The sequence below is a fragment of the Cetorhinus maximus genome, chromosome 18 (genome assembly GCF_964194155.1).
Source record: "Cetorhinus maximus chromosome 18, sCetMax3.hap1.1, whole genome shotgun sequence".
Lineage (NCBI taxonomy): Eukaryota > Metazoa > Chordata > Chondrichthyes > Lamniformes > Cetorhinidae > Cetorhinus > Cetorhinus maximus.
The window spans coordinates 80,310,288-80,330,485 of NC_135896.1; the positions used below are offsets into that span (position 1 = coordinate 80,310,288).

General features: G+C 41.6%; 1 protein-coding gene across 3 annotated transcripts in view; it reads left to right on the plus strand.

Annotated features, from left to right (window-relative positions):
- The window catches only part of mta1 (metastasis associated 1), a 136,352-nt gene that overhangs the window by 89,035 nt on the left and 27,119 nt on the right, over positions 1–20,198 (plus strand). For 2 of the 3 annotated variants that reach the window (XM_078563044.1, XM_078563045.1), the window contains exons 14-15: positions 215–304; positions 8,128–8,274. In XM_078563044.1, coding sequence (XP_078419170.1) covers positions 215–304; positions 8,128–8,274 — 237 coding nt within the window. Of the gene's footprint in view, positions 1–214; positions 305–8,127; positions 8,275–8,419; positions 8,608–20,198 lie in introns of those variants that run through there. The other variant, XM_078563046.1, reaches the window with a different exon arrangement.

The window sequence follows — 20,198 nt, forward strand, 5'->3', positions numbered from 1 at the left end:
CAAACCCATTTCACACAGGACTTTTACAGCCAGCAGAGAAGTGACTTTCATCCGTTCAGCTGGGATAGGTCTGAACCCTGGTCCCAGAAGTGAAAGGACGCAGCGTCTAATCCCACCATGGCACCCTGTTCCTCTAAAATGGGATCGAGAGAATTAGAGATTGTGCTAGAGGACAGAGGGTACTAAAACAATCTACTCTCTTTTTATGTACCAGATACACTGCGATTACCAGCAGCACCAAAACAAACCATAGGATTGAAACGAGTGGTTAGAAAACCCTTGGAAACAATCGTGGAATACCTAGGTAAGAGTCAGCCTGAACTAGTGATCCATGTTGGTGAAGTGGTTCTTATTCTGAATAACTAATCATACTTGTGAATAATTAAAGCTTATGGTTTGATAACTTAAGTCATGAATACCTGTTTCATGACCAGTTAAATCTGTGAATTTTTAAAATGTTATGAGCAGAAATAAACTGGACAGACCATAATAGGAATGTAAACAAATAAAATATGCTTGCTCTACCTCTTTCAGACAGCCAAAAACCTTTTGCACCTGAGATATATGTGCCATCAAAATGTTTGATTTTGAGGATATAAAGTATTGACATTATTGTGCAGATGCATAAAACTGGTCTTTATTTTATAACCCATTGTCAAAAGTATTGTACCTATCGTGCTTCCTGAATTAAGTGTGTATTGTACTTAAACCCCAAAATATCTGCTTTGTGAAGCAAGTAATCATTGTATTGTGACCGTAAATATCTGTTTTTTTTTATAAACTGAGGGTTTGTTCACTGTGCATGAAACCCATAAACCCATAGGTGAATCCTCTTAAGTGCTGTGCTGGCATGGGCATGAATGAATCCACAATGAGAAACCTAAGTTCCCCTATGGGTATTGAACATAGACAATACAGCACCGACTCGTACAATCGAGAAGACCCTGGGTTCCAGTTTCAAAGTCTGTTGAGCTGGTTGATCTCAGCTGGGACAGTAGTTGTCACGAATATATTTGGCCTCAGTGACTGGGCTTTTGGTGACTGGGAGGAATATCATTGGAATATCGGAACAGGACTCTACTATTTAACCCTTTAAGCATGTTTTTTGCCATTCAAGATCATGGTTAATCTGTGATCTAACTCCATATACCCACCTTTGCCTGATATCCCTTAATATTTTTGATTAACAAAAATTTATCAATCTCAGGTTTAAAATTATCAATTGGTCTAGCTCCAACTGCCATTCGCTGAAGAGCATTCTAAACTCCTATCCCTTTGCATGGTAGAAATGTTTTATAATTTTACTCCTGAAAGATTTGGCTCTAATTTTTCAGCTAACTTCCCCTAGTCCTGGATTCCCTAACCTGCTGTAACAGTTTCTCTCTATCTACTCTATCAGTTTCCCTTAACAACCTGGAAACCTTGATCACATCACCCTTACCCTTCTAAATTGCAGGGAATACAAATGTAGTTTGTGTACTCTGTTCTCATCGTTTAACCCTTGGAGATCAATATATCATTCCTAAGGTGTAGTGCCTGGAATTGCTTTCAGTATTCCAATATACTGGGGCTTTGTATAGCTGTAGCATGACTTCTACCACCTTGTGTTTGCGTCCTCTGGTTATACAGTTCAGCACTCTATTAGCTTTTTTGATTATTTTCTGTACCTTCCATGACATTTTAATGATTAATCTATATAAACCCCCAGGTCCATTGGACCTCTACTGCTTCTAGATTTTTGCAATTTGTAAAGTAACCTGTTCTATTCTTTTTAGGTCCAAAGTGAATGACCTCACACTTGCTAATATTGAAATCCACAGTTTTGACCATTCATTAAGTATTTGTAATTTTATGCTTTATCTATTCTGATTTCAAGGCCACCTACCTATGTTTGTGTCTACGGTAAAGTTGGATATGTGGTTTTCTAGTTAATGAATATAGTGAACAGTTGAGGCCCCAGCATAGATCCTGGCAAACTTCCAAGACATAAGAAAATTGTCAACCCTTTACTTTGGACTCTTCGTGAAAACTAATGGCTGGATAGGTTGGTTATTGGACAGTATATAGCCCTGAGATATTCTATAAACGTCATCCTGCCAATAAGAGTAACTGCACATTATCCCTACTCTCTGTTCCCTGCCAGTCAGCCAATTTCCTAACCAGGTCAATATTTGTCTTCAATTTCATGAGCTTCAACTTTGGTTAATAGTCTCTTATGAGGGATTTTATCAAATGCCTTCTGGAAGCCCATATAAATATCATCCATAGACATTCCATGTCCATTACTTCAGTCATCTCTTCAAAAGCAGGCTTGGTGGTATGACCTGCTCCGTACAAATCCAGCTGAAAATTTTCACGGAGTTCAGTCATTCTATTCTTAATTATAGACTGTAGTAATTTCCTGACAACAGATGTTAGGTTAACTGGCCTAAAATTCCTTGGTTTCCCTTTCTCACCTTTCTTAAATAATGGAGTGACAGGCACAAATTTCCATTCTAAAGGAATGGTTCCTGAATTGAGAGAACTTTGGAAGGCTATAGGTAGGACATCTACAATGTTCTCACCAACTTCCTTTAAAACTCTGGAATGAAAACGCCCAGTCCTGGGGATTGTTACTCTATAATACCATTATTTTCTTCATTACTGATATTTTGCTTATGTTAATTTTGTACCCTGATTCAGTATTAGTTTCCTTAGGATGTCAAGCATACTGTTCTGTTCTAGTGTAAGTGCTGATGCAAATAATTATTCAGTATGTTTAATATTTCCTCATATTCACAGACAATATCACTATTATTAGTTTCCAAAGGCCCACATTGCTCCTGAGCACCCTATTCTTCCTAATGTAATTGTAAATAATTTTTGTATTGATTTTGTTATCCCTTGCAGGTTTCTTGTACTCCCTTTTTGTACATCTGTTTTCTTACACCTGTTTTGTCACCTTTTGTTCTTTGTATTTTTCCCATTTGCCAGGTCTGTGCTTTTTTGTTTATTCTTGCATGCTTTTTCTTTTATTTTATATTGCTCCTTAACTCTTTTTTTCCTCCATGGCGGTTTCTTTTGGCATGTCAAGCTCATGTCCCTTTGGGGTATAAACTGGTTCTGTGTCACGTTTTTAATACCTCTTACTGATCTTATGTCATTTTACCCATTAACGGGTTTGGTTACTGTGGACAGTTTCTCATTCTGAAGTTAACCTTATCTAGATCTAGATTCTTAGTAGCTGTTTCATGTTTCTCCCTTTGAAACACAAAATTGAACTCAACCATGTTCTGATCGCTATTAGCTAAATGTCCACACACCATCAAGCTGTTGATTGAATCTGACTCATTACTCATTACTAAGTCTAATATGGTCTGTCTCCTTGTTGGCTCTAGGACATAATGCTGTAGAGAACTATTCAGCACACACTTAAGAAACTCACTACCTTTCTGACATGTGCAAGTCTGCTTATCCAAATCTAAATGAAAGTTAAAATACCCATTAAAACCACTCTGTCTTTGTTATATGCTTGCTCATCACTATATTGGCTACTATCAGGGGGCTCGTACACAAGTCCTGCTAGTCTTAAATCCCTTTTTGTTTCTTAATTCTACCCATAAAGTCTCCACTTCTTGCTTACCTCTTGTTATATGCTCTCTTATTGTTGAAATAATTTCATTTTTAATCATTAATGCTACTCCTTCACCTTTACCAATTTCCCTAACCTCCCTGTAGATCTTAAAATCTGGCATATTGAGTTCCTAGTCCTGACTTTAATGATACCATGACTTAAGTTGCTGGTTGAATTTGCACCTGCAGTTCATCCAGTTTGTTCCTTACACTCTGTGTGTTTGAATAAAGATGCCTATTTGGGCAGCGTATCCTAACCTGTCCTTTGCTCTAACGATTTACTCAAATGTTGTTTATCTCTCTCTTCTGATTTAATCACTTTACATCTTACAGTTTTCCCTTTACCATTTGTGTGTGCCTTGCATAATAACCCAGGGATTATAAGCCTTCGGGTCCAGTTCTTTAATTTAGTTCCTAGCTCCTGGTGCTCTCTCAACAGGATTTCTTGACAACCCTTTCCTATGTGGTTGCACCAACATGGACCACAACAACTGGATTCTTCCTCTGATTCTCCGTATATATATCCTTTCAAGCCGTTTGATATGCTCCTCGCCCTAGCACCAGTTCAGCAGCCTACCATGTGGGACTCTGGATCCTGCTTACAAATAATGCTGTCTGCCCCCCTAATTATTAAATCCCCTACAACTACTACATTACACTTCTGTCCCTTTGGTATCCTTCTGCTCCAAGGTGCCATGGTCAGCAGTTTGGCTGCCCTTCCAGCAGTCTTTTTCCTGATCCTCATAGGCAGCAAATACATTGACGGTTGGATAGAATCTGTTTCTATTCATCCTTGTTCTCTATCTCATTTGGGTTCCCCTTACTCTGTACATTATTGGTCACATCAACTCCATTCTGATTCTGCACCTTTCTAAAAGCTCCAGGGAAAACTACCTGCTGTGGCCGCGCAGCAACTGGGAATATGCATCGCAGGGGACAATCAAGCTGTGCACCAACAATGTTCCCTTTAATAAGGTCATAAGAAATAGGAGCAGGAATAGTCCAATTTGCCCATCAAGCCCATGCCACCATTCAATAGAATCATGGTTGATCTGATAGTGGCCTTAACTTCACTTTCCTGCCTATACCTCATAACCCTTGACCCCTTGTTGATCAAAAATCTGTTTAACTCAGCCTTGAATATATTCAATGACCCAATCTCCACTGCTTGCTGAGGAAGAGAATTCCAGAGACTAACGACTCTCTGAGAGAAGAAATCCCCCTCATCTCCATCTTAATTTGGAGTCCCCTTATTTTGAAAGTGTGCCCCCAGTTCTAGATTCCCCCATGAGGGGAAACATCCTCTCAGCATCTGCTCTGTCAAGCCCCTCAGAATCTTGTATGTTTCAGTACGATCACCTCTCATTTTCTAAATTTCAATGAATATAGTCCCAACCTGCTCAACCTTTTCTCATAAAACAACTCCTTCATCACAGGAATTAACCAAGTGAACCTTCTATGAACTGCTTCCAATGCTTCCAAGAATCCCACCTTAAATACTCCTTTTATACTCTTATTTCCCTTGCAGTAAAGGCCATCATTCCATTTGTCTTCCTAATTACTTTATTGTGATTCATGTACAAAGACACCCAAACCCCTCTGTACTGTAGCATTTTGCAGCCCCTCTCCATTTAAAAAATATTCTATTTTTCTATTCTTCCTACTAGTAGACAACCTTATATTTTCTCACATTATATACTCCACCTGCCAAATTTTTGCCCACTCACTTAACCTGTCTATATCCCTTTGTGGACTCTTTGTATCCTCCTCACAACTTGCTTTTCTACCTATCTTTCTTTCATGAGCAAATTTGGCTATAGTAGAGCCAGTCCCTTCATCCAAGTCATTAATATAGATCATAACTAGTTGAAGCCCCAGCACTGATCTCTTTGGCACTTCACTAGTTACAGTTTGCCAACCTGATAATGACCCATTTATCCTGATTCTGTTTCTTGTTCATTCAGCAAACCTCTATCCTTGCTAATACCTTAACACCATGAGTTCTTACCTTGTGCAGTAACTTTTTATGTGGCAGCTTATCGAATGCCTTCTGGAAATCCAAATACATTACATATACTGGTTCCTCTTTATTTAAGCTGCTTGTTATATCCTCAAAGAACTCTTATTATATTTGTCAAACATGATTTCCCTTTCACAAAACCATGTCGACTCTGCCTGATTGTATTATGACTTTCTAAGTGCCCTACTACTATCTCCTTAATAATGAATTCTAGCAATTTCCCAATGACAGATGCTCGACTAACTGGCCTACTTTCTGCTTTCTGTCTCCCTTCTTTCTTGAATTGTTGTGTTATATTTGCGGTTTTCCAATCCACTGGGACCTTTCCAGAATCTAGGGAATTTTGGAAGATTGCAGCCAATGCATCTGCTATCTCTGCAGCCACTTCTTTTAAAACTTTAGGGCATAGGTCATTCAGTCCAGGGGACTTGTCAGCCTTTAGGCCCATTAGTTTTCCTAGAAGCTTTTCTTTAGTGATCATTCTTGTTTTAAGTTCCTTCTTCCCTATTGCTCCCTACATTTCTACTCTTGGGATGCTTTTTGTGTCTTCGACTCTGAATACAGATACAAAATACTTGTCCAAAGTCTCTGCCATTTCCTTATTTCCCATTATTAATTCTCTATTCTCATGCTTTAAGGGACCAATGCTCACTTTAACCAATCTCTTCCATTTTAGATACTTGTAGAAGCTTTTACCCTCTTTTTATATTTCTTGCTAGTTTTCTCTCGTACTACAATTTCTCCCTCTTTATAATTTTTTAGTCACCTTTTGCTAGTTTCTAAAATCTATCCAATCTTCTGACCTACCACTAATCTTTGCATTATTTTAAGCTTTTTCTTTCAATTTGATACTATTCTTAACTTCTATAGTTAACCATGGATGGTGCATCCTCCTCGTAGGGTCCTTCTTTCTCAATGGAATATATCTTTGTTGAGAGTTATGAAATATGTCTCTAAATATCTGCCACTGCTTCTCTGTTGTCTTGCCTTTTAATTTATTTTCCCATTCCACTTTGGCCAATTCTGTCTTCATACCCTTATAATTGCCATTATTTAAGTATAAGACACTAGTCTCAGACCCACATATCTCACCCTCAAATGAATGTGAAATCCTATCATGTTATGATCACTCCTACCCAGATGATCCTTTGCTATGAGGCCATGTCCCATCACACATTACTAGGTCTAAAATAGTCTGTCCCCTGGTTGATTCCAGAACATACTGTTCTAAGAAACTATACTGAATATACACCATAAACTCATCCTTGAGGTTACCTTGCCAATTTGTTTCACCCAACCTACATGAGATCAAAATCACTCACGATTATTGTTCTACCTTTCTTCCAAGCCCCCATTATTTCTTGATTTATACTCTGTCATACACTGTAGCTACTTTTGGGGGGCGTAAAAACTACTCCCACTATGTGACTTATTTTCTTTGTAGTTTCTTATCTGCACCGACTCTACATCCTGATTCTCCAAACCAAGATCATTTCTCACTACCAATCTCCTAACCCTAACCCTTTATTAACAGAGCTATCTTGCTTTTCCTTTCTTCCTGTCCTTCTGAAATGTCAAATATCCTTAAATATTCAGGACCCATCCATGGCCACTTTGCAATTATCTGTAATGGCTATCATAGCTAAGATGCACATATATGCAACTTCGTGTCAATCTTAAAGGAACCATACAATGCAACAAGCCAACTGTACACAGCAAACAGAAGTTAGAAGGAACATTGTTGCTCTGCCTCCCCTTTGTATGAGAATGTCTCCAACTCACATTGCAGCCCAATGACTGAGTTGGAGAGATTGGAGGTGGAGACATCTACTGCAGATATGCTCACTCAGAACAGTCTCTCTCTCCATAAACTCTCTCATACTGCACTCCAGACACATGACTTGCTGTTATATCATTGTTTATATATATTTAGAGTTACATTTCAGTTTGTTTTAATTTTTTCTTACACACTATCTTGCACCATGTGCTAAAACATTGAGCAAAATTTTAAATACTTACAGCCTCAAGCTTACATGAACCACTGCACATTAAAGGTGAAAAGGAACAGCTTACTCCCCTTCTGCATTGAATTCCCACTCTTGTCAAATTCTCAACATCCCACTCTACTCATGATGTAATCTGTGGTTGCAGTCATTGAAGTTCCACAAACATGTCGACCAATGTGTCTGGTCCTGATCACCATCCAGCAACCCAATCTAGAAGGTTTACATTTCTGGATGTTGTTTGAGAGAAGGATCAGACCTGACACAATTTGACAGCACACTCTTAGCTGGTCTCAGATTGAAGAATGGCCTTGCTTGCAGTGCACTGCATGTACGTGAACCTTAACAAAAGTCAGCACCATCAGGAAACAATGATGTATTTGCACCAGGTTCTTGTGAAACATCTCAAAATATCCTGAGGTTGTGAAACGCACTGTATAAATGCCGGTCCTTTCTACATCTGAATGTTAACCTCCATGACTTTGTTCACAGAGGCTCATCCATGCCCGAAGCAAGACCGTCCAAATGCCAGTTGGCACATCAGCAATGTGACACCTGCCAAGCTGATGCCCATCTTAAATCACAGCTCTCCAACCATCCTGGGCAAGCGCAGTTATGAACAACACAATGGCATAGATGGTTAGTGTTTCAGATGGGAGAATGCAATTCCTAGTTGTTTTGGGGCATGTATGTTCAGATAAATATATGTTACTTTGTTAATGTGGTTGCGACTTCATGATTATTCACTGAGACTTGATTTATTCTTTTCCCCCTTCTCTCAAAGTTCTGACTCATGCTGGAATGGAGTTCCACAGATATGAAAAGAGACCTGCTGGAAATGCACAGCAGGTCTGTAAAGAGAAAAGGATAGGTTAGATTTATTGTTGTCTTTAACCTTTTTTACTTGAGCTGTATGACTTCCATGCTCCCGACTATTTTCATAGGTTAACCCTCATTTGTCCTGATGTCTGGCCAGAAAACCTTCATGAGACTCTTTTAGCTACCATGTCTATTCTGTACCTCTGATCAATGCTCCTTGTCCCGAAAGCAACAGAATAACATTAAAACTTGACTTTATTGGAAGCTTGAACTGCCAAACAAATTTATGAAAACAACAAATAATAGCAGAATGTATCACATATTCTTGGTCATTTTAAAGTTCATTCGCTCCTCACAGTGGAAAATAATATATGAAAACTCTGTTATGGTTATCTTACATAATTCTTCTTTTTTCACATTTACCTTAAAGGGACTGGATAAAGTTGTTGATTTTGAAAATTGCGGTCCAATAAATTCCTCTGAAATATTAGCCAGAGTTTCATGAATTTGTATAGCTATTCCTTTCAAAAAGCTACAAATAAGGCATATGTCTCTACAAATCTCACAGCATGTTTGTATTTGAATTGGGAGGCTCAGTTCCTCCCTTTAAACAAACTGCCTACAATGAACCGAGCTATCCTCCCAACATTGTGTTGAGCAAACTGCAATGATATCTCTATGAATTAAACTGGTCTTTAACCTCTTCAGTATCGTGATTTGTTTTTCTCACAGATCCACAGAACCTGTTCTGAAAAGGGATCTATAAGCAAGATGTTAATCCATTGTGTATTTATGGAAGTTTTAGCTCAATTTTTGCTTTTCAGCAGTTTTTTCCTTTTTTATCTGTACAGTTCAAACAGGCAGCCGTAAGAGACCTCGCCCAACCTCTCACCTTCCCACCTGAACCCAGGCAATGAGTGTTGCTAGGCTGTTCATTTGTGGACTGCATCCCAGCTGAGCCAATCTTGTGCATGCTCAGAATCCACACGTGCACTCGCGCACACATACACATGGTGGTGCTGGCAGAGGAGCTCCTCCATGGCAGCTGGTGGAATTTAATTTCAATTAATAAAATCTGGAATTAAAAGCTAGACTCAGTAGTGGCAGTGATGGTGAAGCCATTGTCGATTGTCATAAAAACCCATCTGGTTCATGAATGTCCTTTAGGGAAGAAAATCTGCTGTCCATAACTGGTCTGGACTATATGTGATTCCAAATCTACAGCAATGTGGTTGACTCTTAAATGCCCTCTGAAATGGCCTACCAAGCCACTCAGCTGTATCAAACCACTACAAAGCCTACAAAAGGGAAAGAATCCGGACAGATCACACAGCATGGATCTAGGCACCGAAACAACAACTGCAAAGTCCTCCTTACTAATATCTGGGGGCTTGTGCCAAAATTGGGAGAGCTGTCGTACAGACTAGTCAAGCAATGGCCTGACATATTCATACTTACCAAATCTAACTTACAGGCAATTACCCAGACACCACCATCACCATCCCTGATCATGTCCTGTCTCACTGGCAAGACAGACCCAGCAGAGATGTCAGCACAGTGGTAAACATCAGGAGGGAGTTCCCTGGGAGTCCCCCACATTGACTCCAGACCCCATGAAATCTCATGGCATCAGGTTAAACATGGACAAGGAAACCTCCTGCTGATTACCACCTACAGCTCCCCTCACCTGATGAATCAGTGCTCCTCCATGTTGAATACCACTTCGAGGAAGCATTGAGGGCACAGAATGTACTCTGGGTGGGTGACTTCAATGTCCATCACCAAGAGTGGCTCGGTAGCACCACTACTAACCAAGCTGACTGAGTCCTAAAGGACATGGCTGCCAGACTGGGTCTGCAACAGGTGGTGAGAGAACCAACAAGAGGGAAAAACCTCATCCTTACCAATCTACCTGTTGCAGATGCATCTATCCCTGATAGTATTGGTAGGAGTGACCATTCCACAGACCTTGTGGGGACAAAATCCTGTCTTCACATTGAGGATGCCCTCCACCGTGTTATTTAGCACTACCATCTGTGCTAAATGGGATAGATTGAGAACAGATCTAGCAGTTCAAAACTGGGCATCCATGAGGCATTGTGGGCCATCAGCTGCACCAGAATTGTACTCGACCACAATCTGTAACCTCGTGGCCTGGCATATTCCCCCCTTTATCATTACCATTAAAGCAGAGGAGCAACCCTGATTCAATGAAGAGTGCAGGAGGGCATGCCAGGAGCAGCACCAGGCATACCTAAAAATGATGTGTCAACCTGGTGAAGCTACAACACAGGACTACTTGCTGCTTCTCTTGTTTGGAATGCATCAATAGACAGAGCTAAGTGATCTCACAACCAACGATCAGATCTAAGCTCTGCAGTCCTGCCACATCCAGTCATGAATGGTGGTGTACAATTGAACCACCAACAGGAGGAGGAGGCTCCACAAATATCCCCATGCTCAATGATGGCAGAGGCCAGCACATCAGTTCAAAAGATAATGCTGAAGCATTTGCAGCTTGAAGTGCTGAGTGGATGATCTATCTCGGGCGCCTCTGGAGGTCCCCAGCATCAGAGATGTCAGTCTTCAGCCAATTTGATTCACTCCATTGAAGGCACTGGATACTGCAAAGACTATGAGCCCTGACAACGTTCTGACAGTACGGAAGACTTGTACTCCAGAACTAGCCGGCCCCTAGCCAAGCTGTTCCAGTACAGATACAACACTGGTGTCTACCCATCAATGTGGAAAATTGCTCAGATATGCCCTGTCCACAAAAAAGCAGGACAAATCCAACCCGGCCAATTACCACCCCATCAGTCTACTCTCAATCATCAGCAAAGTAACGGAAGATGTCATCAACAGTGTTATCATGTGGCACTTACTCAGGAAAAACCCACTCATTGATACTCAGTTTGGGTTCTGTCAGGGCCACTCAGCTCCTGACCCCATTAGAGCCTTGGTCCAAATAATGGACAAATGAGCTGAGCTCCAGAGGTGAGGTGAGAGTGACTGCCCTTGACATCAAGGCAGAATTCTCCAAAGAGAATTCCAAAGATTAACGATCCTTTGAGAGAAGAAATTTCTCCTCATCTCTGTCTTAAATAGGAAGGGGAATCTTAAAGGGGAACCAGTATATGTAATGTATTTGGATTTCCAGAAGGCATTCGATAAGATGCCACATAAAAAGTTACTGCACAAGGTAAGAACTCGTGGTGTTAAGGCTGATATATTAGCATGGATGGAGGTTTGCTGAATGAGCAAGAAACAGAGTCAGGATAAATGGGTCATTATCAGGTTGGCAAACTGTAACTAGTGAAGTGCCACAGAGATCAGTGCTGGGGCACCTCTCCGTGTGGCCCTCCGAGTCTGGAGCACTACAAAAGAACAAAAGAGAAAAAACCATCTAACACGCAGAAACCCCCAAAAGCCCGAGTGCCTCGCAAATTTTTGACCTCACAGCCAAGTAGACTTCTGCCCTCTTGATCCAAACCTGACCTGCAGCAGGTCGACGCCATTCAACTGACCCGCAGTTTGGACCCGACCCACAGCCATTTTGCAGTTTCCTCCTCCTCCCGGCCACCGCTTCCATTTTAAAAGTTGTGCCAAAAGTTGACGCACGTGGAAATCCTCTCCTCAGCAATACTGGTGGCACCATTTTGAAATACTCCGATCTCGTAAAGGGACACCCACACTTCAAATGTTTTCAGCCATGGGTCACTATTCTTCATTGCCACCTCCAGTGTGCCTTACCTTTGGGCCTGACCAATCTCACAACTGGAGTTATTGGAGGAAAAGATTCCTCAGATATACCGCAGCCGCAGGATTAAATAAGAAGCTGGAGGTGGAACAAGTTAGCACATTACTTTATTCAATGGGGCCGATTGCAGGCAGTATATCGCCAGGCAAGCCATAGATGAATTATCTGCTAATTTTGATATTTTAAAATTTTTTGACCTCTTTTTCAACCTGCGATCCAACAAGATCTTGGAACGTGCCAAATTTAACAGGAGAGTCCAGCAGCCTGGGAGCCTGTTGATTGCTTTATCAATTACCTTTACCGCATGGCAGAAGAATACAAATACAGAGATCTGAAATCATCCGAGACAGAATCATGTGGGTGTTGCGGCCGATTTGCCCCCTGATCTTCTCCAAGTCAAGGAACCTCACTCTCGACAAGGCTGTCCAGCTGGTCAGGCTGTTCGAGCTGTGAGACCGACATCAGGTCATTCTTAGAGGTGAGGGCACTTACTTCATGGGGCAGAAGCCATACATTGATCCACCAACATCTGGCCACAGAAGCACAGAGACCAGGGTAAGCAAATCCCCAACCACCCTGCTGAACGACTGTGCCAGCGCTGCAGGGTAAAACGCACCCACAGGAAGGCCAGTGCTGTTAAATGCTTCCACTGTATCAAATGGGCAGTTTATCAAGATATGCCAGTTGTGCCCTCCGCACGACGCAGACAATCTGCGAGCTGGCCACCAACCCAAACGACACACAGCCCTTCTTCCTCGGCGACATCAAACGATGCAGCTCCTCCTTCTGGAACACTGACATCTCAGTAAATGGCCATCTAACCAATTTCAAGTTTGATTCCGGTACTGGAGTGACCGTCTTTATCGGACGAAGAACCCATGGCTCCAAGGCCGCTGGGTCCAAACTACGGACACGCCATTCTGTGGTGCAGGAGGAGCCCAACTCCCGGTCATCTGAATAATTCAAGTGCCATTAAGATACGGCGATGAACAAATCACAGAAGTTATGTACAGTCATGTGAAATCAGCCCTTTTCACTCCTCAGTAGAGATTCCCGCATAGCTCTCGACCTGCTTCAACCGGCAGAAGATGTGAAGACAACCACGGTCCCCTCACAGCCAGAAACTCATCCTCCCGAAAGCCCAACTACAAAGCAGCAACCCAACGTTGACTTTGTTTATAACCTCTCTTCCCCGTTCATGGAACAGATCTGTTCTTTTCCTTTTCAGTTCCCCAAACCCAACCAAGGGCCAGGCCAATCCATAGTGCAGGAGGTTACCACAACACCACAGTGTAGGTGACGCCTGAGCCTGAACGACTTCCAGAAGAGCCTGTACCTCCACCAGTGAACATGGTGCAGTCGGTTGAGATGACGACCTACACGGCCCCAGCAACTACCAGCCAGTGTGATGAAACCTCACTGGCCCACTGAACCAGGTAGCAGCCTGACACAAATACTACTCAACAAAGGTGAGCTGCCTCTACACTCTTCTTCCATTCACAGGATGGCTCCCCCTCAACCCAGAAAGCTTCCAGGCGCCAGAAAAGGCAGAAAGAGAAGAAGGGACGCAACAGATAGCGGACGGATACCAGTCCTATGCACCCAGAAAGAAGTGACCGCTACTCATGGTATCAAACCACCGCCGCAATAACCCGACTGACCAGGCGTGGTGCAACACTTGCCAATGGGAAAAGTGCACGAAGCCATGCCTGCACCTGGTTCCAACCATCGATCCACCACCAAGATCAATAGCCCCTAAATGCTACCACTCTCCCGATCAGACAGCAGATGAGATGTGGCACTGTACGAGACCTCCAAACCACCTCGAACCCTGATTTCAATGACTTGAAAGGTGTAGATTGGGTTGTATGAACTCTGTTAATACATGCTGTTAATGTTCTAATGTTAATCATAAAGTAGCTTAGAGTTAGAGTAGCTATAATTGCAACACCGACTTTAAGTACACGAGCGTTATAACAACACAAGATTTGAATCAAACTTTTGTCTATCGTGAATCAAACTATCTAACTATGGTCAGTCTATATCCAGGGGATAAAGACTTGCAGGGAGGTTTAGTAGAAGGATCGGTACATTAAGGGTTAACCTGGGACTGACTAAAGTGCTGCCCATCGGTGATGTAAGACACCTGACCTAGAGCTTAAGTTAGCAGTGTAGAACTAGGTAGCAACATGTAAGGACATGACATGGAGTCCTCTCCATACCTGTACCCTCTACTGTAAATATGTACATAGTTCAGTAATGTTAATAAAGACTTCTTGGTAACTTCCACAAGACTGCTTAATGGTGTATAAGCAGTACACGCCACGGGTAGCGACAACCCAACAAAATGGTATGATTTTCTAAATGTCCTGCTATTACCTCCTTAATAAAGAACTTTAGCATTTCACCAGTTGGACTGGCTGGCCTATAATTTCCTGCTTTGTTTCTCCCTCCTTTCTTGAATAGTGGTGTTACATTTGCAGTTTTCCAATCTGCTAGGACCTTTCCAGAATCCAGGGAATTTTGGAAGATTGCAATCAATGTAGCCACTTTTTAAGGCCATAGTGTGTAGGCCATTGGGGCCAGGGGATTTGTCAGCCTTTAGGCCCATTAATTTTCTTGGGACCTTCTTTTTTCTAGTGATCATGATTGTTTTAAGTTCCTCTCTCCCTTTTACCCCTTGATTTTTTTACTTTTCTTGGGATGCTTTTTATCTCTTCTACTGTGAAGACAGATATAACATAGGTATTCAAAGTCTATACCATTTCCTTGTTTCACATTACTAATTCCCCAGCATCACCCTTTGAGGAACCAATGCTCATTTTAGCAACTCTTTTCCTATTTATATACTTGTAGAAGCTTTTACTGTCTGTTTTCATGCAAATATTCTCTCATATTCAATTTTCCCTGTATTATTTCACTCTAGTCAGCCTTTGCTGGTTTCTAAAATTTTCCCAATCCTCTGGCCCACCACCAGTCTTTACTGCATTGTATGTCTTTTCTTTTAATTTGATACCATTCTTAACTTCCTTAGCTAGCCACGGAGAGTGCATCCTTCTCATAGTCTTTCTTTCTCAATGAAATATATTTTTGTTGAGGGTTATGAAATATCTCCTCTACCATCTTACCTTTTAGCCTATTTCCCATTCCACTTTGGCCAACTCTGCCTTGTAATTGCCTTTATTTAAGTTTAACACACTAATTTCAGACCCACATTTCTCACGCTCAAACTGAATGTGAAATTCTATCATATTATTATCACTGTTATTATACTATGAGGTCATTAATTAATCCTGTCCCATTGTACATTACCAAGTCTAAAATATCCTGCTGCCTGTTTGATTCCAGAAAGTATTGTTCTAAGAAACTGTCTGGAATATACTCTATGAACTCATAGTGACGAGGGTAGTTGTTGTCTCCAGAAAGATATCAATTGGTTTGTTGAGTGGGCGGACAAGTGGAATTCAATACGGCAAAGTATGAGGTAATGCATTTGGGAAGGGCAAACAAAGCAAGGGAATACTCAATAAACGGGAGGATATTGAGAGTGGTTGAGGAAGTGAGAGACCTTGGAGTGCATGTCCACGGGTCCTTGAAGGTAGCAGGACGGGTGGATAAGGTGGTAAGGAAAGCGTACAGAATGTTTTCCTTTATTGGGTGAGGTATTGAATACAAAAGCAGGGATGTAATGATGGAACTGTATAAAACGCTGGTTAGGCCACAGCTGGAATTTTGTGTTTGGTTCTTGTCACTGTATTACAGGAAGGACATAATTGCTCTAGAGGGAGTACAGAGAAAATATTCTAGAGTGTTGCCAGAGCTGGAAAATTGCAGCTATGAGGAGATTGGATAGGCTCGGTTTGTTTTCCTTAGAACAGAGGAGGCCAAAGGTTGACCTAACTGAGGTGTACAAAATTATGAGGGACCTAGATAGGGTAGACAGGAAATGCCTGTTTCCCCAGCTGAGGGGTCAATTACCAAGGGGCATAGATTTAAGGTGATTGGTGGAAGGATTAGAGGGGAGATGAGGGAAAACATTTTCACCCAGAAGGTGTTGGGTGTCTGGAATTCATTGCCTAAATTGGTGGTTGTGGCTGAAAAGCTCAACTCATTTAAAAGGTACCTGGATCAGCACCTAAAGTGCTGTAACATGTAAGGCTACGGACCAGGTGCTGGAAAGTGGGATTAAAAGTGTGCAGCTAGTTTCTTTTTTCACTTTTTTTGGCCGACGCAGACACGATGGGCTGAATGGCCTCTTTGTGTGCCATAACTTTTCTATTGTTCTATTCTCCAGGCTACCTTTACCAATTTGATTTGTCCAATCTATATGAAGATTAAAATTGCCCATGATAATTGCAGTACCTTTCTTACAAGCCCCCATTTTTTCTTGTTTTTTGCTGTCCTACAGCGTTGCGACTGTTGGGGGGGGCCTATAAACTATTCCCACCAGTGACTTCCTCCCTTTGCTGTTTTCTGTTGTTATCATCACAGCCGGTGTTAATTGCTGTGCAAATCAAATCCCAGAGGGAAACTTGGCTTCCGGGCCACAACCTTTTTTTTGTATTCTGATAACGAGAAGACCACATACCGATCTCAGCAGGAAGAGATCCAGTAACACTTTTGGGTTTTCAAAGATTAAAAGTAAAAGTTTTATTAACAAGAAGGAAAAGAAAACTTAAGCAAACAAGATTACAGTTACACAATTAAGGTTAGTCTTACAAAACATTCCCCCAAAACTCTTTAGTTAGTCAAACCCACAACCTCCCAGGCAACAGTCCCTTATAGATGTCTAATATGAAATCCAGTATTATGACACAAGGCAAACTGCTATAGCTTCAATAAAGGTGTACCACATGACCTTTACCCTCTTCCACTCTGCTATGGAACCCACTTCAGAGTAAAACCGCTTGCTCCAGCCCAAGACTTATCAAAAGCTCAAACAGCTCCAGCTATCGCCAGCTTAACAGCTATCCAGCCATCTCTATCCCTCTCTCCAGCTATCCAGCTATAACTCTAATATACCTTTTTACCCTTTCATCTCATTTCCATTGTTCTCACACCCCTTTGAAACTCAAACCCTTCCAAATATAAGATTTTTCACATTTCCATCTTGTCTTTGCTTTTGAGTCAATAAAACAACATATCCCCACTATTTGTTTACCTATGAACTCCTGCAAGATGCAAACATTTTCTTGTCACCTCTGACTCCACTTTGATATTCAAACAAACTCTCAACATATTAAAAATGCAAACGTTAGATCTCACCTATTTACTTGTGCTTCAAACTTTACACCTCTATCCTTTTCATGTTTCCAAAACCCCAGGAAGACCTGACTCCTATCAACTCTGTCCAGCTTAATTAAATCACACACAGACACAGACACCCAGCCTTCTTTACAGAATAACACACTATTCCCCAAAATATTTTATAAAATAACATCCATTCTCACACTAACTCCACCCAAACTGATTCTATTTCTTGACCTTCTGAACCAAGATAATTTCTGACTATTGTTCTGATCTCATCCTGTATTAGCAGAGCTACCCCATCTCCTTTTTCTTTCTTTGTGCCCTTCAAAATGTCAAATACTCTTGAATATTCAGATCACAGCAGTGGTCACTTTGCAACCACATCTCAGTATTGGCTATCATATATTCACTTATTCCTATTTGGGCTATCAATACATCCATCTTGTTTATGAATGTTGTGTGCATTCAGATAAAGGGTCTTTAATTCTGTCTTTTTATCATTTTCCCCTAATCTAACCTTATTTGTTGATGCATTCTTATGTTTGTGTGTTATGTCCCTTCCTGTCACACTCTGTTTCTGATTACCCACATCGCTACCCTGCACTATTGCCTTGTTCTTTTTCTTTAACTTTCCAAATCTCTCATCATGTGAACTCTCTCCCCACTATTCGGTTTAAATCCCTCTCTAGAGCCCTAGTAATACAATTCGGCAGGACATTGGCCCCAGTGTGGTTCAGGTGAAGGCCGCCCCAATTGTACAGTTCCCTCTTTCCCCAGTACTGGTGTTAGTGCCTCATGAATTGAAACCCATTTCTTCCACACCAGTCTTTGAGCCACACATTCAATTCTTTGATCTTATTTACCCATGCCGATTAGCTTGTGGCTCAGGTAATAATCCCGTTTTGCGCTGATCTAACTTGTACTTCTGCTTTTTAATTTAGCCTCTAGCTGCTCATAATCCCTCAGCAGAACCTCTTCCCTAGTCCTACCTATGTCATTGGTGCCCATGTGGGTGACGACAACTGGATCCTTTCCTTCCCACTCTAACTTCCTTTCCAGATTAGAGGAGATGCCCTTAACCCTGGCACCAGGCAGGCAACACAGCCTCCTGCACTCAATCTCAGCTGCAGACAACAGTATCTATCCCCCTAACTATACTGTTCCCTATTAAAACTACATTCCTTTCTTCCTTTCTCCCACTTTAATGGCCCACTCCACCTGGTGCTGTGTTCAGTTTGCTCATTCTCCCTGTAGTCCCTGCTCTCGTCCACACAAATCGCAAGAACATTGAACCTATTGGATAATTGCAAGGGCAGAGGTTCCTCCAGTGCTACCTTCTGGATCCCGCTACCTGCCCGACTTACAGTCAGATCCTGCTGTCTCTGACCACAGACCAAATCTAAAGTGCCTAATTTAAGGGGTATGACTGCCTCCTGAAACAAAGTGTTGAGGTAACTTTCCCCCTCCCTGATGCATTGCAGTGTCCAAAGATCAAACTCCAGCTCGTCGACTCCGAGCCGAAGTTCCTCAAGCTGCAGGCACTTATTGCAGATATGTTGCCGTGGATTGCACGGGTGTTCACCAGCCCCCACATGCTACAGCTAAAACACATCACTTGCCGTGTCATTAATCTTGTGTTTTATTGAACTATTTAGTTTTTAAGTTTAGAAATATCACTGATTATCCGTAGTTATGTTGTGGAGTTTAACTAGTTACACTATAAAATTACTATAATATTTACATCTTCCCAGAATCAGTCTAAACCACTGCCCCTGTTTAGGAAACCTACTGTCTCACCTAATTAATTCCTCCACGTTAATTCACATTTTGGGTCTCACTACCTCCAGCTCCCTCCCTTGGACAACTCCATTAGTAAAATGGAGTTCACTCATTTTAAAAGGCCAGAACAGCACCATCTCCCTCACTGCATTGAATTCCCTCACTTACCAAAATCCCAGAGTTATGCACTCAATCTCGCTGTACTCAGTGTCAAGGTGCACCTTCATTTGACCGACTTGATACTTCTGCAAAACCTCCTATGTTTATACTATCTCAAATTCAAGTGAGCTGAATCAGCCACTGTTGGCTAGCAAGCTGCCTAATTAACTAACTGCAGCTGCCTCTAGCAGTGAGCTGGTGTACCACTGAAAGAAACTATAATTTACTGTTACAGTTAAATAGAATGCTAAATGCAAACTTGACTAGATTTTATGAAAGAGATCAACCCTTAAAATTCCCCTAATTACCAAAATCCCAAAGTTAAGGACTGTCTTGCTGCATTCAGTCTCGAGCTGCACCTTTGTGCGACTCTGATACATTACTCCTAAGGGCGACTATCCAGCCATAACTCACCACCTGGATTGATGAATGACCACTGGAGGGCTGCTGGCTGTACTAAGCTCATTAATTGTGCTTGGAATCTGTGGAGTATCAATGCTCCATCAGCAAAATGTAGCAGGCATGAATTTTGTTTGAAAATAGGACATTTGGACATAAAAGGAAGGAATTGCAATGTGTTTAAAAGGCTTAATTTATGAAGTTGCATAGGCTTGGCTCTATATCTAAATACTTAGTATAGAAAATTAAAGAGTGATCTAGCAACGATACTAAGGGAATGGAAGTAAGGCAGGTAGATGGAGATAAGATGCAGAGCAGCCATGATCTAATTAAATGGCAGCAGAGGCTTGAGGGGCTGAATGGCCTACTTGTGTTCCTGTTTCTATGAACCTTTCAG